This window comes from Anarhichas minor, unplaced genomic scaffold (assembly GCF_050575085.1).
Source record: "Anarhichas minor isolate MPS153535 unplaced genomic scaffold, ASM5057508v1 ptg000055l, whole genome shotgun sequence".
NCBI lineage: Eukaryota > Metazoa > Chordata > Actinopteri > Perciformes > Anarhichadidae > Anarhichas > Anarhichas minor.
The window spans coordinates 2475056-2501608 of NW_027466501.1; the positions used below are offsets into that span (position 1 = coordinate 2475056).

Here is a 26553-nt window from a genome sequence, read left to right on the forward strand (position 1 = left end):
TAGCAATTTGTTAAATGTTCCCAGGTCCTGTTTGCCTGGATATACCTGGATCCTGTTATTGTAAAATGTTTCTCTAGTTGGTCCATTGACCACATTCCTAAAATCCTACAGGAACATTCAGGTCCTAAATCCCATTGTTTGCCAGTCTCTATCTTTATTGTGGAGTCATGAACACTGACCTTAGCTGAAGCTTGAGAGGCCTGTTCTTTTCTTTAAAGTATATTCATGGCTCTGCTGAGACTTCCTCCAGTTTTCCCTGCATATCCTCGGAGAACTCCTGGGTAGATTTCTTACTGTTCAGAGAGTTCTCCTTTTGCTCATAACTTCTCTCAGTGATTCTGTGCGGTCTCCGGCTTTGTAACCCTTTCTAAACCAATATACTTTTTTTCATTGCAAATTCCTTTGGTTAGAGGCATACTTTGACTGTAGGAGGGGATGTGTGGTGACTGCTTCACTGTGGGGTAATGGTTCAACACTAGCGAGATTCACATTCAGCAGGGCTGGCTGCTCAATCAGCTGCATGTAATTAACAATCACATTAGGTTAATGTGCCGACCGAGAGAACCGTTTTCACATGAGTGATGTCGGTCTCGCATAACTTTATTGCTTAAATAAATGAGATAGAAAAATTCCCATTGTCAATATATCAAATTCTATTTATTGTGGAAATGCTTTGCACAGCCCTGCGGTGTCTAGTAGCTGCACATATGGCTTCATTTAATGGCCGACAATTACCATCTCATATGTATTTTCCAGCTATTGTCTATAGTCACAATAAATGTCCTCGTCATCATCCATTTTACATAGAATAATGCTGAAATGAACAGTCGTCAGTCTGCGGATAAACAGCTGATTGAGTATTCCTCCATCAAGCGCTCTATTGTTCTGGTCATTTCCAAACTAACAGCATCATGGCAGAAAGATGAAGCTGAGGTTTGCTGGGCGACAGCGCAGGGTGCTGTCTGTTCTCCCTCTGCAAACCACTCACTGCAGATGATATTCTAACAGCAGGAGACTTGGATCAGCTACACATGCTGGTTTAACTAAGGATCAGATTCACTGCGTCTCTGTTTACATTAAAGTCTTTAATTAAGCACAACCCATAGCCCTGCCCTCCTTAAAAGGAGTTCATTTTATGATTGAACCTTTTAATTCAAGTGAATCTGCTCCCATGTAGCTCCATGTGATGGGACTTAGTGATGCCATGACAAAGGTTATGAGAATAAAGGTCATAACCAGGAGAGTTGATGCTTTCTCCCACATTGCATGGCACCGTAACAGCGGCGACTTAAAGCTTTAAAAATCATATAAAATATGGCTTGTCTGTGTTTAATGGTCTGTCAAATAGAATTGTTTTTATAACCCCTTTATGTAACTTGTAAAAAATTAATTTTTGGCGGGGCATATTTAAATGGAACTTAGTGCATGTTTTTCTCTGATTTGAGTCTCGCTATACAGAAAAATGCTTCCATGTAAGCTGTCCATGGGCCTATTACATACGCATCATTACTTGGTCCTCCGTTTACCATGAGCCAGAATTTCTGACGGCACCTGAAGGCAGCAGTGTTGAGTTCACGCCCCTTGAAGCCCCTCCTTGCGTTGAAACACTAAATATGTGGAGTATGTGGCATCGCAGCGTCAGTGTGGTGGAGTCTGCTGCAGTCTGAGGATCCGGAGGGTCGTCTACATACACAGGGAGCACGTCCAGCTGGAACCTAACTTCACACCTACCTACACCATACCCGCTTTTTAAAAGTCTACTTAAGGTAACTTTGATTTTGTTTAGTGTTTTTGTAATTTTTTAATTTAAATGTTTTTTTCTGAAACTCAATGGTGTGGATTTCCGACCGGTTTACTGACAAACTTGTGCTTTTATTGAATGTTACTGAATGTGTTGGTTGAAGAGCAAATAAAGTTAGTGTACTTGTTATACGTTGTATAACAAACTTTAGGACAACTTTTGCGCAATTACCATGGCCGCAGGTTCCAAGTGAATCTCTTTAGTTATGTATTGCCCAATTGTAACGTCAATACTTTGGATACATTGTTGCTTTTGCCATTTAAAGCCGACACAAATTAAGGTGAAAGTGGCAGACGTTAGCTAGCAATACAATACAAACACCGAATGACAAATTATCAGGCTAACAAGCCAAACAATACCCGCGAAACTATTTGGGTGACATTAGCACAAAAACATGCTAGCCTAAATGAATATGTAGTGTTTTAAATACTGTATAACGTTAATAATAACATGCTAACGCTGCTGAGTTTTTTTTTTTCATTTTATATATTACGTCGAAGCGAAAAGTAATTTACTTTAGCTAATAACGTCACCTAATACACTTTTATGAGAACAACATCTCACTGTACCCACCGGAATGTTGTACAGCGAGCAGGATTGTCTCCTAAAGTCCGATTCCTAAACCATTAAAAACATGTTAAAATTCGACAGAGACACTTGGTCCAGCTGCTGCTATTGATTGGTTCGGTATGTTTTCAAAGGTCAGAGGTCACACCGTATATTGACTATAGTATTCTGAATAGTGCCAGGAGAAAACAAAAAATAGAGTTCAATTAAAAATCAGATGCAATTTCATGTAATGGCAGTAATGTCTCCCAGAGTTTCCAAAGGGTTCGGTGAATCACCCTTTTGTAAAGAGTTCAACAATAATACAATTTAATTAGTCTTGGTTGAGTGGAACATTTAAGTGAGCAGCAATGATCTCAGAGCTGTTTAGGATTATTTTCTGGGAACAAACACTGAATACTGAATGAAATGTGCCGTGTTTAAAATCACTGGATATCAGCACAAATGTTGGTCTTTGGACACTTAAGTCTAAAAATAGCATTAATGAATCAAAGGCACATATGTGAATCCTTAATTGTAGACTAGATATTACCACTGAACTGTGTGAGGCTTTCAATTGACTGCGGTTTCTTTGATGGTACACATCAGCTGACTTGTTGGTGTGTGTGCCTTCTCATCACACCCAACCCCCTGAGGGTAATGTCAGTGTTCTTTTGATCTCCCCCCCGCCCCACCTGTTCTACACTCTAATCCAGCTGGGAGGAGGGCCGACCACATTAATGGTTTCTGCGGCTTTGTGCTTTCTCTTCAAATTAATCAAAGATAACGGAGCTTTTTAATTTCAGTCTTCCCGAATATATCGCAGCAGGCTTGCTTTTGCGGTGATGAAATGCTAAATCTGTCTCGCCCCCTTTTGACACCAATTTTAAAGGGGAGTGAGTCTGTAATTCCAGACAGATGTGCTTGTGAGTCAAGGAGTGAATGTGCCCGTCATGTCACGGAGGCTCTGTGAGGTAACAACAGTGGTTACTTTACACTGCTGTTTGTGTTTGTATCCTGCAGTCACGGCACACAACAGAAGCCTGAAGGCATGGCGCCCTGAAACATTCCTTTGGGTATTAGTCTGCCCTGTTGTTCAGGCCGACCTCTTTTTGCTTTGTTATTATTTATTTTTTTCAGGATGGCAGCGGTGGCCTGGAGCAGCGGATTCAGTTCAACCATGTGCAACATTATAAATCCACCCCCCCCCCCCCAATAGAGCTTATTGGTGGGACGGTCAAAGTAACCCTGCCCCAGATGCTTCAGCCTCTCACATCATCTCCACCTCTCCCTTCTCAGAAACGCTGACAATGCCGAACTGGGGAGGAGGCAACAAGTGCGCAGCGTGCCGCGGGACGGTTTACCACGCCGAGGAGGTGCAGTGTGACGGGAAGAGTTTCCACAAATGCTGCTTTCTCTGCAGTAAGTACGGCTGGAACACCTCAACGCGTGGACTAGGATCACATTTAAAGAGCATAGCAGTGTTTGTGCATGTTTTTAAGTGGAGTTTGAAGTCATTGGCATTTACCAGGGATGGTTGGTCCAAAAGAGGCTATGGAGGGGCATCATGGGAAGTGTAGGATAGTGCGCTTGCTCCATGCTACAGACTAAACGTCAGGACACCTGAGCCTCCGCTGCTGCTTTGATTTTGAATATTCTTCTTTTGTTGTCTCTTGTGAGTCCCACGACTTAATATAGTTCCCCTTTTAATAATGTGTTCTTGCCACATAGTAAAGCATGAGTGAAAGACCATTTTGTAATGACTAAAGCATCTCACCCCCCCAAAAAAAAAGAAAAACGGCGAGAAGCGTTGTGAAAAGAATCATGGAAGCTCATACTGCCATTTGTCTCACTGTTTGTTGATTTCACGATGTATTCTTATCAATTTGTTGGACGGGTGGGCCTCTTGTCCTATAAGATAGACACCAGAATTATACAAACTCTTTCATTCAGCTGCCATCAAGAGAAGACCAAAGCAATATGAGCCACAAAAAGACGAGTTTATTTTCTTCCATACAACGGCAGCTTTGTCTGACATTCCTACTGAGGAGATTACAGGCAAGGGGACTTGGTGTCCTTTGCCCTTTTCTCCAGTTTCTCAGTTTTGACATTCTGTGACATTCAGTGACATTCACCACTTTTCCGTTCTGTGTGTGAAAGGCATCTATATACTGACAGAAGTGTCAAACAGAGCCTCATGCGACCCTTTGTGCACGTACTGAAACTTTGTCTTCATTTGTATTTGCTTACTCTCTGCCAGCGGTTACGCGTGAAGATGGATGATCCGACTGTAGTGAAGGGAAACTTGAAGCACTCTGAGAAACCCTCACAGTATATGAAGATTTAGGAGCGATTGGATTGGACGAACAGAAATTTTCAAACAAGCTTTCATTGTGAAAGTGATTTGAGATCAGAGAGATGCGAGTGGAGACATTTTGTCCCAGCCAGTTGTGTGAAATATTAAACCGGTATCAGGTGGTCACACAGTGCAGGCCAGTGTGTGAAGAATTCCTCTAATCCCAGCACCAGCCAGCGTGCAGTCTTAAGCCTCTGTAATGCTTTTGTTTTTCCAAACAATGCATTCTTTACTTTGCACAAACCTGCTAAATAAACAAATCGCCCCAACTGCTACTGTTTAGATCTAATGAATCCTGCACCGACATCAGAAAAACTAGTTATGATGAAAATCTAGATCAAAAAGGGCATACATAAGAAATGTAGCCCCACTACTGAATGCCTCTTCCTGCTTTGTATATGAAGACTTTTACTTTATTGGTTGAGTTTGTGTGCTTTTCTGGTTGTGCTAACTTAATGTGTACAATACGGTATTCAAGGCATCTATTGCCTCCACGCGGCTCTCAACATGGAGACAGCTGAGCCAGCGGCTTGCTGCTTACGGTGCTAACAGCGCAAACAACGGCAGCAGTGCTGACAAAGCTAACGGTGTTAACCTGGGGGAGGAACGGAGCTCTAAGCGTCGTATGGAAACAGTGCAGAGCGACGGGCATTTAGCTAATGGGGGAATGCACTAATAAGGCATGCAGCCGGCCCGGCTATGTCATCAAAACAAGGCAGAGCTCAGATAACAACACACACGCAGAGGGAGGGTGACTTCATTCCATACTCCACTGTATCTTTACAGTCATTTCTGCGACATCCTGATCACAGGAAGATGCTGTGTTCCACTTGCGTAACTCCTTCTCTCTGTGCGTCCTCAGTGGTCTGCAGGAAGGGCTTGGACAGCACCACGCTGGCTATTCATGACCAGGAGATCTACTGCAAGTCGTGCTACGGGAAGAAGTACGGCCCCAAAGGCTACGGCTACGGTCAGGGGGCGGGGACGCTCAACATGGACCGGGGGGAGCGACTGGGAATCAAACACGAAGAGTGAGCTGGGCTGTCGATTGGGATGGTCGAGATGATTATTTCAGCCGACACGGAACCAAAGTGATCTGCTCTAGTGTGCTGTGTTCCTGTTTGTTACTTGCTATATATATATGGTCAGAGCTGTGTTGTTGTTGTTTTGTATCTTGAAATGTTTGCATAGAGGCTCATTTATGCAACGGCACCACAAACAAACACCCACCCACCCTGAATGTTTACGCCTGCCTCGGGCCTCAGGTGACGACCGTTGTGAAAGAGTTTGATTATGTAACCAGCAGGATCCCGCTTTCCCTCCTCTCTGTCCTCCGCCACAAAGGGCTTCATTCAGGGGCCGCTGGGGCTGGCAGTCACCCTTCGATAAGCAGCGCTCTGCTCACTTTCCCACCACTGGCTGAGGACAGCGAGAGAGACAGTTGAGGACTAGGGTCTGCCAGGTTTATTTATGGTGTCTTTGCATATGTCAATGTTTTGGGTCATACTTGGTTCACTATTGGTAAATGAGTAAATGTCTTCTCAAGAAAAGAGGTTCTGGTTCAGAAAAATCTGATATCCACCACTTAAGAAAAATATTTTTTATGACAAATTACTTTTTAAAGGATCAATTTCAGCTTGTAATATTTTTAGAGACTAGATTATTGACATTTTGGATGATGATGGTTTTAGATTCATGACTTTTTGGAAAACAATTTGTCATGTTCTTCATATGCCCCCCCCCACCCCCACCCTCTCTCAGGACACAGACTCACAGACCGACCACCAACCCCAACCCGTCCAAATTTGCCCAGAAGTTTAGCGGTTCGGACAAATGTGCCCGTTGTGGAGACTCGGTCTATGCAGCGGAGAAGATCATGGGGGCAGGCAAGGTGAGAGCTTTGTCCTCTGAGGTTGACATCTGTCGTTTTGAGTGAAATATCTCAACATCTGTCAAATGGATTGCCATGATAGTTGGCACATATATTCATGAATCTGATCTTTCGCCCCAGAATTGAAGGTTGTGCTCCTGCAACTCTACTCAATGAGTTTCACTTATTCAAGCTGCAGTGTGAACTTAACAGGGTTATAATGACCTGTGAGATGTGTTGTCCACTTCACCATGCTGCATCATAAAGTTTGATCATAAGCAGAAATCAAACCTCGCCAGCGGTGTTTGTTCCTTGAACTCCACAGGCAGGTTTGGTGTGGTCTCCTCTAATGAGAGAACACAAAATCCTGTTTTTCTGATTGAAGCTGTTCAATGACATTGAGATGGGAGCTTCCTAACAGCTGGCGTTAATCCAAATGATGTTTCGACAGGATGTTTTGGTTCTGAGGAAGAAAAAGCAATGAGTCTCGGACTCGTTGTCCACAGAAGAACAAAGAAATGTGTTCTGAGGGGCTCTGTTTTTCCCTCCAAAAATGGGAGCGGAGTGTTTCCTATCGCTGATCGCATGTGGATTCACACAAGCTGTTTCATGGCAGATGATGTCATCGGGTTCATGTGTTTCCTAATGGGAGGAACTCTACGAGGCTCCACTCATTGGCTCACAGCACCACCTGTAATTTTCTGTGTTCGCTGCTCTGATGGGACTTAATGAAGGAAACGATGACGTATGTTGTGAGAAACATCTGCTTTTATCAGCTCTTAACTTAAGTGCTTAACTTATTTCATCTGACCATTTAAAGGTAGATTTAGCATTAAAGCATGAAGACAGACTTGAACAGCAATACAATTCTCAGTACAACTAAACGTGTCCCTTTCTCCTCATAGCCGTGGCACAAGAACTGCTTCCGCTGCGCAAAATGTGGCAAGAGCCTGGAGTCGACCACGCAGACCGAGAAAGACGGAGAGATCTACTGCAAAGGTGAGACAAAAACATCTGGGGCGAAGGATGTGTGACGTTTCACTCACAGCATTACAACAGATTGTTTCTGATGGATTACTGTCACCACTAAGCTAAGGTGAAATAACATTTGCGCTCGCCAACACGTTTTGGCAGAGCAGGAGTGGAATAAATCCACCACGCAACACATTTCTCACTAAACATAATGAATGAGTCGTGAAAAGCCTGCTCATTGTGCCTTTAAAGAACTTTCTGCTTGTTTTTACCACCAAAACTATTGACGATCTCATCAGCCTCAACTGTGCTTTGTGTCTGCCACTAATTAGCAAATGTTATCATGCTAACATGCTAAACCGTGATGGTCAACATGGCAGACGCATACAGTCTGTGGGTAGACACTACATCTGTTAACACAGTCGTTGTCAGCTCAGATAGAGCCTCAGTAGCCATGTTATAGGTAAATAAGAGCAATAACAAACGAGAACATTTAACACCTGCTCATAAGATGAATTAGGGATTCACAAATCTGTGCAGAGATCAGCTCTTGCAGCTGAGCTCCTCACCACTGTCAGCTGATGTGATCGTATCAGCAAAATCAGACCTGGACCAACAAATCGCACAAACAGTCGTGTTCACGGTCGTACCACATGAGTTATTCCACACTTGGTGAGTCGGTTTTCTGAGGCAGAGATGCGTGCAGTGTGAGTTCTCCCTCCTCATCAGCACAACGAGATGCGGCCGGTTTGGTTAAACAGAAGACATAAAAAAACAAATGAATGTTTTGCTGAGTGTCATAATGAAACCTTGTACTGATGAGGACGAATGTTGCATCTCTGCTCTAAACCCAAACAGGCCAGACTCTGCTGCTGATATCAGTCTGTGGTTCAGAGACTTCCCGTCTCTGTCTGAGCAGCAGCTGGATATTCTTACTGTAATCAGGAACATTTTGAAGACTCATGTGGACAGCAGGACGGAGAAGTTCCCCCTTTAACGTTTTGTTCAAAACAAACCAGGAGTGGTTTATTAAAAAAAAAGTGTCCGAAATTCTGCACCTCATTGTTCCGACCACAACCTGAGTGGTGAGCTTGTTCTAAACGTTGCATGTTGATGTGAGGTAAACAGCTCTGAGTGTTCGAGCTGGGAAACTCCACTGTAAACGTGAACACACACACGCAACAGAAAAATGAGGGAGATGTCTTAATAAGACGCAGTAAAACTTAATGTTCTTCTTACCTGGAGAACTTTTTGTCCATCAGTGTGATTTATTAGATGTATAAGAACACCAGCTGTGGATCATCTCAATACAGCAGCAATAATTAGTCCTAATGATGGAAAATATGTGGAGCTCAGTAATAGTTCAGCTCCCTGATATGGGAAAAAAAATCTCTTGATCAAAAATCAGGTGCATTTTTTAACAGTAATATTAATTAGCTGTGTACATCTAGGATGCTAAAATGTCTGGAATTTATCTAAGGAGCAAAGACTGGAAAAATATGCACATCTGGAAGAATGGAAGCAGGTTTGTTCAATGTGTCATCTCAGTGATGCAGGAAATACGCTTTTATTTTTCTTTTGATTGAAATCTCACAATACTAATTAGTGGATTATTTGTAAAAGTTACGTGGATGATCTCCAAAAATTGGCTCTTCACATATGAAACATTTACACCTTACCTAGATACACAAAGAAAAAAAGCCCTTTAACAAGATTAAAGGGAAAATTCACCTTTAAATGTGGATGTCCAATCAGTGTTGATGGTCCTCAGAGCGTGCTATACTGACCCACAAAGCTGAGCTTGCTGCCGCAAAATGTGGTCCTCCTGCATCCTGACTCGATAGTGAAGAAGTTGGAGGTGAGGAAGAACTGCAGGCTGCTGGTTCAGCTTTGATTCCTCGTTCTGGACAGCCAGAGTGTTCTAGATGCGGCAAGAAAACAGAACCTCCTTGTTCTATTTGTTTTAAAAACTGTAAAATTGGCATCCCATGATATGAGCGCAGAAGATGTTATGGACATTTTAGGATGTTTTGGATGACTCAGATATTCAGGTATACGGCCGAAGAAATGCGGTGGAGAGAGCTCGAGAGGATCTGGCACGACGGGGACCCTCTGGACGTCAGAAGCTCCCACGCAATGCATTCTGGTACATGAAGGCACTGCTGGCACGGCGAGCAGTCAATATATAGCACTGAGGAATTTGTTGCTTTGGTCATCAGTTTACCATAAACACTGATTGGATGTCCACATAAAAAAGTGGTGCATTTTCCCTTTAACATAAGGCCAGAATATGTTTTGTCATATTTGATATCTACTGTATAGATAGCTTTGGTTTTTAATCCCATGAGGGACGGGCCACAGGTTTGGTATGACATGGAAATGAAAAGTAACCTCCATAATTCTTACACTGGTGAGGATTCTTCCCTTTGTGAAAGCTTGACCAACAACATGAAATCACCTACAGTTTTTAAATGCCTGCTTAATGTCTGTCATGTGAGGATGCAGTCACCTGCAGCTCGTTAACGTTTGTTTCCTCTCTCCCTCCACAGCGTGTTACGCCAAGAACTTCGGGCCCAAAGGCTTCGGTTACGGCCAAGGAGCCGGCGCTCTGGTTCACGCTCAGTGATCACAACATGAACGTCAACGTCCACCCCCCTCCCCCCTGTTGTTTCCTCACTCGATACAAATAAATAAACATTAACAAACCGAAACCCACTTGCTCACATTTGACTGTATTTTATTATTAAAGCCATTAAAACTGAACCATGCCCATATGTTTACATCTGAAGCGGAGTTACAGTGATGTCTTAAGGTGGGCAGAGAGGCACTGGAGATGATTATGTGCTTTCACTTTTTTTTTGTTTTTTTGTATTTATTTTATTATCCCACATGGCGAGGGGAGAGGGGAGACAGAATGGAGACTTTCAGGCTGCTGGAAGAACTAGTGAGGACTGATACGGCTTTGAATCCACGTCCTGGATGAGCTCTGCCCTAGAAAAACAAAAACACAAGCCCTCCTTTACCTCCTGTCACTTAAAAGGCAATATTAGAACACAAGTGGTTAGTTACTGGTTACTGATATGATATCAAGTCACCACCTTTGACCTTTTAAAGCACGCAAACACTAGCGGCTGTGTGTTGACTTTGCAGGGCAGAAATGACATCAGTTAGCAAGTTAGCAAGATGAGGGGGAGGGGCGCGAAACATGGGCCGATGACATAACCGTCCCCTTCTGATGATGAAGATGCAAACACGAGGCCCAAAAGTTCCCGAGGCCTTAATGTAATAGAACCTCCCCTCTAAACTATTGCATGATCACATTTCAGCTTTTAGAAAACAAAAAACAAAAGTTGGCGTCTGCCTTAGTTCTCTAGTGTCTTTGCTTTACAATTTGTACATCCAGTGGTATAACAAACCCAGCGATATATGACATAGAAATGATAAAATAAACCTTTAGGATGACAACAGAGTCCACAAGCATGGAACATTCAAATATATTACACACTTGCACAGGAGGGCCCGACTGCAAATCTGGCAACCTGAAAGAAAAGTTCCACTAAACACACTGGATTTGAGAGAAATAAAACTAAATAAACAAAAAAAACAAGTACAGACAAATGAAATGCAGAAAAGTACTTGCAAATACTTAACATTCACTATATACAGACACGTGGCTTGCCGGGCTGCCAGCATGGTGATGACTACGGGGTCGGGTCAATGGGGGGGGGGGGGGGGGGGGGGGGGGGGGGGGGCGTGAGAGCCCAGCTGTCCCAAGCATCGTACATGCAGTGGATAGTCCTCGGCAGGGTATTTAGGGGTTAAAATGCCAATAGACAGCAGTGTCGGACATCACTAGAAGCTATGGTCATACACTTGGAGTATAGTCACTTGATCTTCTTCTTTCCGTTTGGTTGGAAGAAATCCCCCCCCCCCCCCCCAAACTCAGAAAAAAACTAAAAATAGAAATCCAGGAGCACCTTCAACTAACACTGAGAAAAAGAAAATAGTTACAGAGAAAAGATATTGTTTATGTACAGGTGCACATTCTTTACACTTCAGTCCATCCTGCTGCTGACTGCGGGGGTGTGTGGGGGGCAGACAGGAAGTGATGGGAGTTGGCCATGTCTGATGGGCCCCTCCTCTTCCTGTCTGTAAACAATGGAAGCGTCGCTGATGGGTCCATGTGTTCCGTAACAGCCAAAAAGAGCCAAAAAACTACAACTAAATGATCAGTGCAATGTCATAGGCAGACAAAAGACAAACAAAACAAATAAGACTTTACAGCTTTTTTTGAGAGAAACACACATGGAATGAACCTTCCTTGTAAACTCGTCCGTCCTTCCGCCGCGTTCCCCTTCCTCTTCTACTGCTGCTAATAAATACTCGCTTTATAGAGGTTTACTGTGACGTTCCATGTCGAACCGCTACAGGTACTTGTTTAACCATTTCTTCTCATAAAAACCGACTTCAGCTAAAATGATGTGAAATGTAAAAATGGTGGTGCTAGCCCATAATGACTTTATCTATAAATAGTTTTAAAATAAATATACCTGTATCACATTGTCTGTAGGATATTTTCTGTCGCCTCTACAGTGGTCGCCGCTGGAGGAGTCACACACTTCGTCCTGTGTGAACGCCGCACGACGACTGCTGTCAGGGTGCAAAAAAATTGAAACTGCTCGGATATCTCCTAAAATTCCGTCTAACAGCTTTTGTCTCGAACAGGTGAGAAGTTGGACTCCTGCAGCAGCTCCACCTCTTAACCAACTCTGATGAGTTCAACTGTGTTGGCAAATCCTCATCAGCTCGACTCATCCCGGTGCAAAATCAAGACCTTTAAAAAAAGACATTCCCTTATCTCTATCATAATTAGAAACAAATTCATTATTTAAAAAACAAAACAAAAATGTTTTCCTCCAGCCTCCCTGGCCAGCACAGTTCACCTTCACAGGACCGACAGACTTCTTGAACCAATCAAAAACAAACAAAATACGTATAGGGCATATCAACAGGGACACCATAAATAGGGATATAGTGGGAGGGGCAAATAGAGATGCTGTCTCCGGTACAAACAGAAATGCTTTTATTTTGTAACTCCTCTGGACTGTCGGCCTCTCTCCTCTCCGTTTGTGCCTGGCAGCAACGCACCGTCCAAAAGGGCTGAGGAGAGGAGACGAGGTGGAGGAGTGGGACGGCTGATGCTGTAGAATAGTAGTAGTAGTAATAGTAGTAACGGTAGTGGTGAGGGCGGAGGGGGGGTGGGGGGTGGTGGTGTTGCCCCGTAACAGCATGCTAGTCCTGTCAGATTATTTTTTTCTAAGTCTTTTGATCGGTGTGAGAGAGAGATGGTCCAAAAAAAGCAAGCGCTCTTGAGAACAGCATCGCTCCGATATGAATGCCGGCGTGTGTGGGGGGGGGAGACGGGGAGGGTAATCCTTCTAAGCGACACTGGACACTCCCCTCCCCCCCCACTACCTTCCCCTTTTCTTCCTCCTCTACACCAGCTGGTAGCCCGAGCCTGACGTCTGGTCGTACTCTATTGTGTACTGCGTGGTCCAGTCCACCGCCACAGGCCGGATCAGACCGCAGCAGCGGATCTCGAAGAAATCGATGAGGTTTCTGATGCAGCCGTGGCTGCAGAGAGAGAGAGCGAGAGCTAATCATGTTATCATCATTTACCATGGTAATAACTAAAGAGTACTATCACATAATTTCTAAGAACTGCTGGTGGCATCATTTAAAGACTACTCCTCCAGTTTAGCATTACACTTGTCAAAACCGGGTGCCTACATTACCCACAGTTAGGGGTGCAACGGATCACAAACCTCACGGTTCGGTTCGGATCACGGTTCGGATAATTTTTCGGATCAACAAAGAAAAGGGGAGGAGACAAATATAACTTTGCTTTCCATTTATTAATTAAAGAACTTCAAAAACACTTAAAGAAAAGAACTTTGGGCTATAATCTTACATAAAAACAAAAATATTGAAGATGTCCAATTTGAAACAAAATTAAATAAATAAATAAAACATTCAAATATACTCAATTCTGTTAAGTTTAAGTGCAACATGAGGTATGTTGATACCCTCGTCCTTTGATCAATATTGAAAGAGAGAAACAGCCAGTGAGCTAGCTTCCACTGTTTACACTTAACTGAACTGCTCAGCAACAACTTGGGTCTATGTTTACTTCCTGTCAGGTTATGCCATTCAAATACACTGAAATAATGTTTACCATTACTGTGACATTATTTTCAAAAAGATGAGAATATCTCCATTGTCTGGAGTGAGGGTAGACCTTTCTGTGGTGACTGGGATATTACTTTTGGGCGTGTCTAGCTTCCACTCTACTGCTTCTGTCAGCACCTGCACCAGGTGTGTGTCTGTCACAGAGGGGGCGTGTCTGAAAGCAGTCACGTCTTTTCCTTTTCATAGAGGTCTGGAACAAGCTTCACACTGAAGTGGGTGCGTGAGTGGATTTCGTAGCGTGGCTACCAGATTTTGAAATCCTTTGTTTTCCACACCGGAGTGTCCCCCGTCGCTGACAGACGGGATGGTCTCTTCATATGTGTGGACATGCCGATGTATTGCCGGTGTCGTGTGTCTTTCTCTTTAAATAATGCCTACATACGGTTCACGAGTGATCCGAACCGTGAGGGCTGATCCGAACGGATCACGGATCAATCCGTGATCCATTACACCACTACCCACAGTGCAACCGGACCGCCGACAGTTCAGTCGTAGGTTCCTCTGACTCAAGTGACATCACTTGAGGATATTAATCAGTCCTCACACAGCTTCCTCTAGCGAGAACATATCTTTTTTCCCCCTGATTTTGGCGAACCCTTCAATGCTTTTTACTGAAACTCGCTGAAAGGATGGGATTCAGCTCTCTGTAGTAAACAAATAAGAGAAGATCACTCACTTGAAGGGGCTTTCGATGGACGTGGCTGTGACTTTAAAGTGCTTGTATCTCCGAGCGTTCATCCTCTCGTTGGTGGTGATTCCCAGAGCTGCGATCTAAGAGAGGTAGAAGGCGAAGAGGTCAGCCAACATTCCACAGAGTAACAGACTCAACTATTTAAGCGTGCATATTACAGGCTCAATTGTAAATCCTAGTTGTCCCAGACCTGGTAGAGCTGACACATGATGAGCACCGCCACCCACATTAAGTGGAAGACGCTGTTGAGGAACATCCAGAACATCCAGGGAGAGCAGGAGGCGATCTGGGTCAGGTAGAGCCAGAAACCATCCTTGGCGTAGCTGGTGGCACAGTGGATCCTCCAGTCTGAGGGAGGAGAGACCGAAGGGAGGGAGTCAGCAGAGAAACAGAGCAAAAACGAGGGAAAAGGGAGCGGGGCTTCCTACTCACAGCAAATGCAGCCGTATATCATCCAGCAGATCATGCAGAGCAGGAAGAACAGGTAACCCATGAAGTAGCGGTGATTGCCACTTCCTGTTGAGGAGAAACAAACATGTCACGTCCCATTCTCATCACCTTAGCTCTTTGCTTTGGTCATCTCTCTGCCGACTGAATGGAGGTCAAGTGAAAGGAAAGTCCAGAAGTGACAAGTTTACACACACATGCACCTTTGCCCTCTTCATTTCCTGCATCTCGTCATGATAGCCTTCTCCACTGTGTTGAGAACTGATGAACAAGTAAATGAAAACTAACCTGAACAAGTCTACACTTCATGATGTACTCTGTAAAAGGAATTGAAAAGCAATAACCAAATCCTTTTTTCAAACTAAATCGGCTGGAACAGTGCTCATTAAAAGGATCCCAGCTTACGTCCAGCATTTCCCTCAAGAACAAATTGAGAGCAGGAGTCCGGACACATGCTGCTTGTTAGAGTGGAATATGGAGCTGATAAAACACCACAATAAAAAGCCACAACTCTCTGTCAGGGGAAGGAAAATGGCGAGTGTTTGAGGGAGAGCGTGACATCGTCGTGAATCTGTGGCGGCGTTGACGTACCGACACAGTTCCCCACCCAGGGACAGTGGTGGTCGAACTTGGCGATGCAGCGGTTGCACACGGCGCAGTGTTTGGACCTGATGGGCTTCCGTATCTGCAAGGACGCAGACGTAATGGAGCAAAAAAAGGTTGTATTGTTATTTCTGTTTTGCTCTGCATGTATCGTCTTGTAAAAGAGAGGAGTCAGATTTTTACCAAGCAGGTGCTGCAGAATATGCTCAGATCCAGGCTGCCCGTCTCTGCCAGCTCCACAATTGTCTGGAGGAAGGAAAAGAGAAACAAAAGCAGGATTTTAGATTTTTTTTTAAAGCAGGCAGAGGCGTGGCAGAAAAATGAACAACCAACAAAAAAATGAATCTTGGAGAGTTCTAATCCGCACCGCAACAGAAGACCTACAGACAGCCTACAAGCTGAAGCTGAGGCTTCCAGCTGAGCGATCCCACTAAACTAAAGCTACAATGGGAATACAGTTTCATACAGCCATTAGTTTGGTTTCTGTTTTGAAGGCAAAAATACTTAACATACAGGGTTTGGATTTAATCTGCAGAAATATGATTGTTTTCAGACATTACGTCACTGTGCAAATAAACTAAAGCTGCAGAAATCAGAGGAAAAACAAGAGGTGGAAGGGCTCCTCTGCAGTGAATGGAAAGCTTTGAAGCCTTTGATGCAGAGGAGAGTCCTGCGCTGTGCTGAACAATGCAGGGTAAATATAGCCCTTCATCAATCACAGGGGCCCGGTGGGAAGAAGAGGCCTCTGTTGTCCCCCATTAGAGTGCGATAATGAGGGACGGAGACACCAAGAGGCCAGAGGAATCAACCGCGATCACGTCGTGTTCGCGGTAAAACAAATGATCGGACGCCTGTATTCACTGCACATACGTTAAAGGGACAGTGTGTAGGATCAGCCCTCTGCTCACTCCCCCCTTTCCAAGACTGCTGTAACGTTAGCCGCCCAGTGCTAACAGATCCCCCCCGAAGTGCTACACACTGGCTCTTTAACACTTTGTGTAGTAAGATACGACAAAAATAACAAAATCAAAAACATTCAAAGGAGAAACAAATGGCCAAAACACAAGAAAGCATCATCACTAAGTAGGGTTTCAAACATTGTTCTCAAACGGTGTTCCTGCTGCTGGTGTCTTTACCTTTTTCTTCTGCTCCTCGGTCGCTTTGATGATTCCCGGGTCGGACTTCCAGGACTTGCCAAAGTTGTAGAACAGCGCGATGGTGTTTAACAGGAAGGGCAAGTGGACGGTGGCAAAGGGGAGATGTGCAGCGAACGTTAAGGAAGACGAACGAACAGCTACACCAGTTTTAACAACTGCAGTTTTTTTTTTGCCACGATCAAATCCTATTTATTCTTGCCTGAGAATCCTCCTGTTTTTAAGCCAATATGTCAACAAAACTGTGTCCTGTGTTCTGTTGCAACCATGAACCATTCCTGCTCTCACAGAGGAAACTACCAGCACTAGCAGACTGTTTATGTGACGCTGTTATGCAGTGAATGTATACATGTACATGGGCCGATACCTGTTCCCATAGAGCACTGGTGTGCAGGTTCTACGGTCCTCTGTGTAAACAAGTGAGGCCTGTAACGGATTACGAGCAGAGTCACTCATGCAGGTGGGCATGACTCAGCTAAAATCCCACAGGAAAACCAGCCAAGTGACACAGAGAGGCCCAGATTTGCTAATGTGTGGCTGAAAATGGGAAAGTGGGAAAAATATGACAATTTTGAAGAAAAAAAAAAAATATATATATAGAATCGTTGAGAAACAGCTTCACATGTGTCTTTTGCATCTTGCAAATGCCCCCCCCCCCCCCATACTCTTTCAACAAAAGATTTGAGAATGGAAGCTGGCAGACCACTACGCTTCCACTTGATGTGTTGGGATCATATTCTAGGCTTCAAATGCTACCAAGTGCATAAGTCAGAGGGATTCATCCATGAATGTATAAAGAGAACTGGATAGAGTGTTGGAGGCAGCACCCTTGTTCATTCCTATGAAAGTTTGACTTCCGAGTATAAAATGACCTGATCTTCAGCATTATGGGGCCCATAGAGCAAGCTCACTAGTATTTCCTTTAACCCGGCCTCCCAGCCCTCCATCTGCTTAGTAACAGTTATTTAAGTTCAAACCAAACTGAACGCTTGGATCTGGACCGTCAAAGCAAACTGGATGCGAACACCAACCTCGAAAAGGCCAAATCCACCATAATAGACGATACTAAAGTCCTCTGAAGCACGAGGGACACACACCATGAGCATCTCAATAACATGCCCCAACAGCAACCTTCCTTTCACCCCTCTGGCACAGTTATGACCTCACTGATGAGCACTTACTCAGCACCGACAGAGTGAGAGGCCTCTACAAGTCCCTAAAGACCACATGAAGCCATTGATCTTCAGAAGTATCTCCACAAAGAACTGGGTGTTGACTTAATGAGTCAAACCCTCTCAGAGCTTGCCACTGGTCTGCTCACTCAGGGACCGGTGGAGATGCAGAGCGATCAATGAAACTCCTCAGACAAATGGGTTTGAAGCTTCCTCAGGGAGAGACTGTGGTCACCTCCCGTTAGCACCCAGTTATCTTTTGAAAGGAGTGGTGAGGTGGTTTTGACAAGGTCTCCCTACCTAACAGCAAGAGGGTCACAGACAGATCCATCAGTTTGCTGCTGAAGACTTACAATGACATGCAGACATACTATAGTGACATTAATGCTACATCACCAGTACAAAACTCCAGGGTCACCTGCTGAAAATGCATTCAAGAGTCTATCGAGTCTGAGGAAAAACACAGCATTTTGCTCATCAGGAGAAAAGGTCACCTAAAACAGTAAAAAGTGAAACGTCTCCACTCACATCCGACCAGATAATCGTCAGGCCAGATGTTGAAGTCCTTCAGCCCACAGCTCAAATACAAGGTTTATATTCTCATCCTCAAATCCAAGATCAATAAACCAAGAGCTCGTTGGAACGGCTTCGGAAAAAAACTTCCCTCGCTGCTTTCAGACGGCAGAATTTAAGTGCAAATTTTGTCATGCATTTCCATCCGCTACTTATGCTTTGTTTAATATGAGAAGTCGGGTGCATCGAGATTAACAGCTGGTGGTCTGGTACCATAAAAACCATTGGAAATAGCGTAATTAAAAGAGCTCCAGTCAAACCTCAAACAAGTGAAAAACAATGCAGAAAACATGACGGTGCATTATGGAGTTAGTCTCCTCACCTCTCCACACAGATCTGATGTTTTCGTCTGCTGCCATTTCTGCTTCAGTGGACGATCAAATCACAAGCACATGTACATTGAGATTCATTCACTACATCCGTTTTCATTGCACTTTTGTCACAATTTGTTTTTAATCAATGCACAAAACTTTTCCACCTCAGCCAAGGGGATTTTTTTTTGTATTGCGATGTTCAGACTTTGTAATTTCCTGCGTTTCCACTAATTCATGCCAACTTCACGCAGAGATTGAGCAGCTGTGTTGAGGTGAGAAAGTCAGATCTGATCTCTCTCGAGTTGTCTTTATTCATTTTCAACACAACTACTATCTGTCACTTTTCATGTGCACAAACAAGTGCAACACGATGAATGCCTTCCAGGAAAGAGTGTCCAAAAGTGTGCGCCATTATGGCAACGGTCTCGATCATATGTGAGCTTTGAATATATCATTAACTTCTAGTTAAGGGGAGACACTATAGATGAATAGGATAAAAAAACAGTCAATCGGCATGAAACTTCCCCAGTTGATTACTTACATTAAGACTATTTTTTGTATTACAAGTTCTATGACAGGAGACACAAATAGAGAAAGTAGTAAACACCGAAATGTGTATTTTGGATGTTTCATTTCCACTAGTCTGAAAGAAGACATGTTATGGAAGCACCAAACCATCCAGTCCCACAGTGCTCCTGATTTACATATCACTCAATTTGCATAGATACATGTGATTATAAAAATATGAGCTGTCAGGAACATGACTTTCAACTAAAAAGACACCATTACTGGAAAGAGATACATGGCAGATACGGCACACAAGCCTGTGTGTGGTCTGACTACCTTGATAGCTGGAGAGCAAATGAGAAGAACTCTTCTTTTCACTCTTTTTTTTTTCTCCAGACAAGAAAGAACCTGCCTGCCGTCAAAGGGGCAACTTTTGACCTGTGTACGAACAAGACTGCAGGTTGAAACGTAACCTGGGGGGCTGGTCTTTGAGGCTGAGTGCACGCATGTGTAAACCTCACTTAAGGAGCAGGTCAGGAGCAGGTCTGTCATTGTAGTAGATTCCCTCCATCAATTGTATGTCGAGTAGACACGTAATACACCCACCAAAAACATGCTCAGAACAAATCTCCAGCAGCATTTCACAAGAACCGAAAAGAGAACAGTTTTCTTTTCCAATGAGCTCCGGTCAAAGTCATCTTACCCTCTTCCCATTAGCGGAGCAGTGAGGCATAAAATCAAATGCCTTCCACAAACGAGAACTCCCCTCTCACAATTAGTAGCTTCCGAACAGAAAGGCAATTCTACCATTACATTAAAATAAAATAAAAACCTGAGAGTAGCCACGCTGAGGTCAACTGCAGCTCTTTGGAGTCGCTTCGTTGGGTTTCGCCCAGCAGCTGCTACACACTGAACTCCCTGTTCACAACTCTAACACAGCAACAGGCACATTTGTTAGCTCCGTCACAATGAGACCGTTTCAGCAGTTGCAGTTGTTTCACAGAGTTTCCACTCTTACAACTCTTTCTGCAGTAGTCCACGGGCCTGTAACTTAATCTCACTGATGTTCCGTCAGGCCAACACAAGCACTTTTCTCCTCTGCAACCAAAATGCATCACAGGCAGCAGAAAAAAATAAATCAATTTTACAAGTTATTGAGATCCTCCCTGCTTGGAGATCACATGTTTGCCAATTTTACAAACTGCCCTAACAGATTCGCAAAAGCTCTTGGCTTTTGCTGAATGACTTGTGCAATTGCTAATAAGCCAAAGATAAATAGCCCATTTTAACCAGCATGTGACACAAGTGCAAGGCTTTAAATTGACGTCTGTTTTCCAGACGGTGTGCGCCTGGTCTGGAAGCATTGGCATGGGACTAATCTGACTGAGCAACTACTACATTCTGTATGACCATAAAAATATTCAGTCTCATATTGCACAGAACAAAGCTCCATGGGAAGTCATCCCAATTTTTTTTTAAGCTAATCGGCTGCTGACTGTAGCGTTTATTCGTGTGTCCCGTACAGATCATTCTTCTCATCTACCTCACAGCAAGATAAAGGAATTTCCCCAAAATGTCAAAACTATCGCTCTGAGAAAAACAAAGACTGATGCCGTCTTAAGACGGAAAAGGATATCGTTCCAGAACCAGTAGAACCAGGTGGCGTACATCCAGAACTTGGTGGCCAGATAGATTCCCAGAGGGAGAGCACTGTGCATGGAGTGGTCGAAGAAAGCCCTGCAAGGAGAGAGGAGACAGGAGGAGGGTCATAGTGATTAGCAGTGTTTCTTAAAATGGTCATCTGTTCAGTTCTGAATTTTTGTCTTGTTAGAACTTATTTCTGTAGATAAAAAGTCATAAGAAGCCAGAATTGTCCTTTAATGGGCATCATTCCCACTGCAGGCACTGCTCAGCTCATAACGTATGTGTTCAATATATCAAGGCCCTCTTCCTGCAGATGTGAAGCTGCTCACTGTAGCACATGTGGTCAAATGCAAACCTGGGTGTTAGATCTGAATCCTGCAGACAGCAGCAAAAATAAACCAACCCATAACCTGCAGTTGGACTCAGTCACCATTGTTTTTTCACCAAGTAGGTATTCCAAGAATGTCAGTAAAAAGAAGCTAAGACACTGCGTAATGTGTGTTATCTTAGTCACAGAGCAAACAGTATTGAGGAGCACAACAAACTATAGCAGCAGGACCAGGTGGCAGAGGTAATGGGGCTTAAGTAGGGGGAACAATGTGTGTATGCTTAAGGGAGTATTTGTTAAGGAATGGTGTGGAATGTCGGAAATTACATGTTTGTTTGCATGCAAGAATATGTGTGTGTGCAGTTTATGTGCTGGTGCAATAAAGAATGTGTGTATTCAGGGGTGTGTCAAGTAAATCTATTGTAGTATAACGTACGTGTGTGGTGTCACGACATTCGGATCTAAATTGGGACATTGGGACTGGTATCACCCGGAGACCTTTAGTGATTTATAATAACTGATCTTAATCCTGTGAGAATCTGCCATGACTGCAATTCGACAAGAAAATTTCCACCGCAAATGTGATAGTATCAGTCCAGTGCAGTGTGATTTGGGGTCGTTTTTTTCTGCCTCTTTCCCAGAATTATGGAGGCTGCGTAGGTAATTATTAATATTAAAGGTTTTGACAGCATTCTGGGTGCAAATTCAGGACCTTCATCTCGCTAGATGCTTTGATTGAGGTTTTAGAATGAAGCTTGGAACATCTGTTGTCATATTTTATGATTGTATCACCCTTAAAATGGGAACAATATGATTGTGTTATTGTTGCTATATTAATGTAATATGGTACAGTAAGATTGTTAACGCAGGTGTGTGCGGGACCTGTCTTTTGACCGCAGTGAAAATATTTTTGAAAGGCTAAACGCCAACATTTTGTGAACTTTGGAAATGATTACATCTATCTTTAAAATAAAATACTGAGATAGTTTCAGAGACAAGGACATAGTGCGAGAGAGACGGGAAGTAAAGGTGGAAGCCTAAGGACTCTAACACACAATTTCTGTAAGTTATTAATAAGCAAAAATAACCAAATGTTAAGCAGAGCCTTGACGTCAGTAAATTCGAGTTAAATACAGACTTGGCGAAAACATGGACATTAGGGGGTGATTTGAAAAATGACATGAAATCCCCAGGTAATACTAGTCCTGTGTGTATGCTAGCTAGTGTATGGGTGTGTTATCTGTGTCTTTCATGTAATTGTGACGTACTTGGAGAGGCACTGCACGGTGACCCAGACGCCGGCGTACATGAGGCCCTTGATCAGCCAGGAGTCGATGTCCAGGTCAGCGATGAAACCAACCAGCCAGATGACCAAGAAGGGTGTCGCCAGCATCACCTTCTGCCTGAACTCCTGCAGGAGGAGGAGAGGAAGGAGACGATAAAATAACAAACAGGAGGGTAAGGAGGTATAGGAGAGGAGAGATGTAGTAGAGGTGGTGAAAACGAAGGCATAGAAAGAAAGTGGAATGGTGTAAAAACAAGGTGAAAGACAAAGCATTTGGGGGAGACAGAGAAAATGAAGATTGATAAGAAACAGGGAAGTTGGGCAAGAGATGAGACGAGACAAAAAATGGAAAAAACAGATGAGATTTTTACAAGCAGGAAGGAGTCCCATTGAGCTGCGTAAAAGTACAAATATTTCCTATAATTCACATCAGCCAGGGTAATGAATCATGACCATACACATCTCTCTACTGACTGATCAGAAACATTGTACACATTTACAATAGTTTCTATTCGAGGCGAGAGTGCAAACAGCAGTTTGCTTTGAATATTAGAAGCGTCATCGGAGAAATCACAGCGAAATAGTAATTATTCAAAATGTCATGTTTAAATAGCAAGCAAATATAAGTGTTTATACAAATCAAGTATTACATCTTTTTATAGCTATTTGTATTGAATCACATTTGTCTCTCAGCTGTGGAGATATAAAGAAAGGTAAACAGCAAACCAAACAAGTTAGATGCATTCTACAAATCTAGACATGGCCTGTAAAGCTCTACTCACTACAGCACTGGGCCTGACACGAGGGATCTGGACTAAAGGTGAGGCAAACCTCAGATGGGCAGCAATTCTAGTCATGTTTTTACATGCTAACTTACTGTCTCATTCTAAAAGTTACCTTCATTAACTAATAACATCCCAGCAGACAAGTGGAAAGACAACAAGAGTTAAAAACAGTTTTAAGTAGCAACAACAACAAGTTTATGCATGCACGATCTTTAATATTTCTGAAAACTAAATCAACATTCTGAGTGTTCAAAGTTCAAAGCTTGAGTAGAAGAGGTTATTTATCAGGATGCATGTCAAGTCACCCACTGTGGTGACTGGACGCTATAAAAGTTGTCCCTGTATTTTCTGGTAGTTGTAATATCAGACATAACCCGTCATTTAAGAGTCATCTCCTCTCTGTCAGACTGTCTGATCGGAGGCCAGCTTTGGACTAAAAGCTAATCACAACCCCAGACATGCTGTGCTGCTGCTGCAGTGCAACGGTTCAGTGTGGACAGGCTGGTCTGAGCATGTCTGTCTGAACTGAGACAGAGACACAAAGGTGTGCATGTCTTTACAGCAGAGATCAGATGGTTCATGTGACCTGACTGAAAAGGATTCTGTCTATTGGTTCAAATTGCTTGATGTTTCTTCTACTCCATGCCTGCCCATCCCGTCTCTTGACATATAATGTAATGCATTTAAGCATGTGTGTTTGTGTGTCTGAATGTGTACCTTGTCCATCTTCAGTCTTTTCAGGTAGGATGGGCTGTCGTAGCCTTTGGCTTGTCGCGCTTCCTGTAAGTGATTGATCATCCAAACGTTCTTCCTTTGCTTGGCGAGATCTAGCGGTGTTTCGCCCTAAAAACACACAAACACAAGAAAGGTCTATACAAATCTACCATTCCAAAAAGCTCTGGATAAATCCATATAATACGGCAGTACAGGCACACGAAGACAGTGGATCAAGGCGTTACCTTGATGTTCTGTGCGTCGACGTTAGCGTTGGCGTCCAGCAGCAGGCTGATGACGGTGGTGTTGCCGGCCAGCACGGCCCAGTGCAGCGCCGTGTTCTTGTGATATTTGTCGCCCAGGTTGACAGAGACGTTGAAGGTCAGTAGCAGCCGGGTGGGATCCACGCTGTTACACAACGGGGGAAAATCCAGTCAAACAAGCCGGCTCGTCACAAGGACGAAGACGGACAACGATAACGGGAAGGTGATCACAAAAAATAGGACAGTTGGAAAAGTTAAGGATTTGTCTGGCTCATACCCAACACTTTAGAACCAAACTCCATCGGTTTAAAGGGACAGTGTGTAGAATTTGGTGGCATGCAGCGGTGTGGTTGCAGACTGCAAACAACTGAGCACCCCTCTGCTCAGCCTCCTTTTTCATCCTAACCATAATGACACCAATAACACTACTACCGCTGTTTCACAAGCGTGTCGGAGAACTACGGTGGCCTTCAGGTAACGTAAAACCCCAAAGATATTCAGTTTACTATCAAGTATGACAAAAAAGCATCACATTTAAGAGGCTAGAACCAGATTATTTTTGTTGCCATTTTAGCTTGAAACAGCAGCACAATTCAACTACAAGAAAGCCTTCAATGTCATTAGAAAAGGATCCATTGAAATTTGCTTGCATCGGATTTAATTTCTTACATCATCATTTACAGAAGCTCTTAATAATCATTACCTCATTCGTTTTCATACAAATTTTTTTTGCAGCTAATGGGTCAATAAGTACATTTTTAAATGAAGGCCAGACAAAAAAGGCTGATCAGGGAATATTCAGATGAAGCTGACTTTGTTTCTGTGTTTAGAGATTTATGCATGAGCAAGTTGTGCGTGTGGCTGCAGTCAGCAGAAACATGCTCGAGCTTTCGCGTGGTGTTTAAGAGGTTTGAGCTTGAAATTAATCACCGAGCTGTAGCAGCAACACGCACAAATTACACACGTACGCACCTGTGTGTCCTGTAAGCCGCCCACATCAGAGGAGTCATGCCGTTCTGATCCATCATGTCCACATCCTGATACAGAGGAAAGATGCAATCAAAAAACTGAAGGAGTGAGAGGTGGAAAAGAGAAGCAATAGGGCTCCCCCTACTGGAGAGGACTGGTGCCAATTTATTTCAAAACAGACTTTTGCTATCACAGCAACATCTATCTCTGTCTTTAAGAACAACCTGGTGGACTGCAGTAAACCTCCTAAAGATCACCCGTCACACAAGCACCTTTGCTGTTGTGAAAAGCACCAGTTTGTGCATGACGAATGAGCCGCAGTGTTAACATTTCCTACCTGTCCTTTGGCGATGAGGTAGGCCACGATGGAGGTGTGGCCGAACTGCGCGGCCAGATGCCCGCAGCTGCAGCCCTCGCCGTCGATCAAAGACGGGTCGGCGCCGTACTTCATGAGCTGCACCACCATGGATAGATGGCCTTGTCTGGGACGAGATGAGCGCAAAACAAAAGGACACTTCTTATTCAGACAACTCGCTACTCAAAGAATAACATCTTTTAAAATGAACAGCAGCGTGCCAATAGCCGGTGACACGCAGGAACAAATAACTCCTGTCTTTCTCCTGAGGTTTGGGGTGAAGAAGGCCAAAGCCATTTTCACGCGATTACACATTTAGTTGCCGAGTGAGTGACCAGGCTTAAACTCAACAGTCCAAAGATCAGGGTCTCATTTACTCCGGCTGCTGTTAAACTGCCTTATTTGCACGTGAAATGATGTAGCCTCATATGCTGCCGCGACATCGAGAGACTGACTCCCTGCTCTTATCGCTTGGTGTTTGTCTCTGCGGTGTAGCGGGTGATTTGTTACATGCTTTTATTGCATATTGAGTTTTCAAAATGTATTTTTATTACGAACCTTGTCTGCAAGGTAAACCTCCCCTGCAGGACAATAATGACTGGTAAAAATTTAGAATAAATGCAAAGTCATAGATTTATTTCAAGTGAGAACTGTGTTCTAGGACTTTCACTTATTTGCTGCGTGTAAACGTGAGCAGACAAAACACCCGGTGCTTCCAGCATGTGTCTAAACGGCTGTGGTCACACAGACGAGAGGAGGCTGGGGGGCTTTTAAAGGTCACCGGCGGGTGGAGACCGGGTGGTGTAGGGAGATACACGGCTCCTGAGTGTGTGTGAGTGTCGATGGTGTGGATCCCGTGTGTCAAATCTATCAATAATTCAAGATGAGGAGCGCTTCATGCCCCCCACTGTCTGCTTGGGAGAGATGTTGGCAAGCCCTGTCCCTTCTCAGCCGT

At 43.8% G+C, this 26553-nt stretch overlaps 2 protein-coding genes across 2 annotated transcripts in view; one reads left to right on the plus strand and one right to left on the minus strand.

Annotated features, from left to right (window-relative positions):
* Window positions 1-1671: 1671 nt before the first annotated feature.
* Window positions 1672-11058, plus strand: csrp2 (cysteine and glycine-rich protein 2). The gene is made up of 6 exons (XM_076076013.1): window positions 1672-1766; window positions 3647-3769; window positions 5566-5734; window positions 6465-6594; window positions 7479-7572; window positions 10095-11058. Exons 2-6 carry the CDS (start codon window positions 3658-3660, stop codon window positions 10169-10171), a joined length of 582 nt encoding a protein of 193 aa, XP_075932128.1. The 5' UTR covers window positions 1672-1766; window positions 3647-3657; the 3' UTR covers window positions 10172-11058.
* A 491-nt stretch (window positions 11059-11549) lies between these two features.
* The window catches only part of zdhhc17 (zDHHC palmitoyltransferase 17), a 59536-nt gene continuing 44532 nt past the window's right edge, over window positions 11550-26553 (minus strand). The window contains exons 7-19 of the mRNA XM_076076012.1: window positions 25581-25725; window positions 25247-25311; window positions 24257-24419; window positions 24015-24140; window positions 22496-22638; window positions 20890-20992; window positions 16672-16794; window positions 15719-15781; window positions 15524-15617; window positions 14918-15001; window positions 14676-14833; window positions 14471-14565; window positions 11550-13179 (exon numbers count right to left, since the gene is read on the minus strand). Of these exons, the coding sequence (XP_075932127.1) occupies window positions 13041-13179; window positions 14471-14565; window positions 14676-14833; window positions 14918-15001; window positions 15524-15617; window positions 15719-15781; window positions 16672-16794; window positions 20890-20992; window positions 22496-22638; window positions 24015-24140; window positions 24257-24419; window positions 25247-25311; window positions 25581-25725 (1501 nt within the window). The 3' untranslated portion in view covers window positions 11550-13040. The remainder of the gene's footprint in view (window positions 13180-14470; window positions 14566-14675; window positions 14834-14917; window positions 15002-15523; window positions 15618-15718; window positions 15782-16671; window positions 16795-20889; window positions 20993-22495; window positions 22639-24014; window positions 24141-24256; window positions 24420-25246; window positions 25312-25580; window positions 25726-26553) is intronic.

Excerpts from the sequence above, each read along its gene's own strand:
- csrp2 (XM_076076013.1), top strand. The coding sequence starts at position 3,658 with ATGCCGAACTGGGGAGGAGGCAACAAGTGCGCAGCGTGCCGCGGGACG. Across the intron at positions 3,770-5,565 it reads CAAATGCTGCTTTCTCTGCA|TGGTCTGCAGGAAGGGCTTG; the intron begins GTAAGTACGGCT and ends GTGCGTCCTCAG. Across the intron at positions 5,735-6,464 it reads CTGGGAATCAAACACGAAGA|GACACAGACTCACAGACCGA; the intron begins GTGAGCTGGGCT and ends ACCCTCTCTCAG.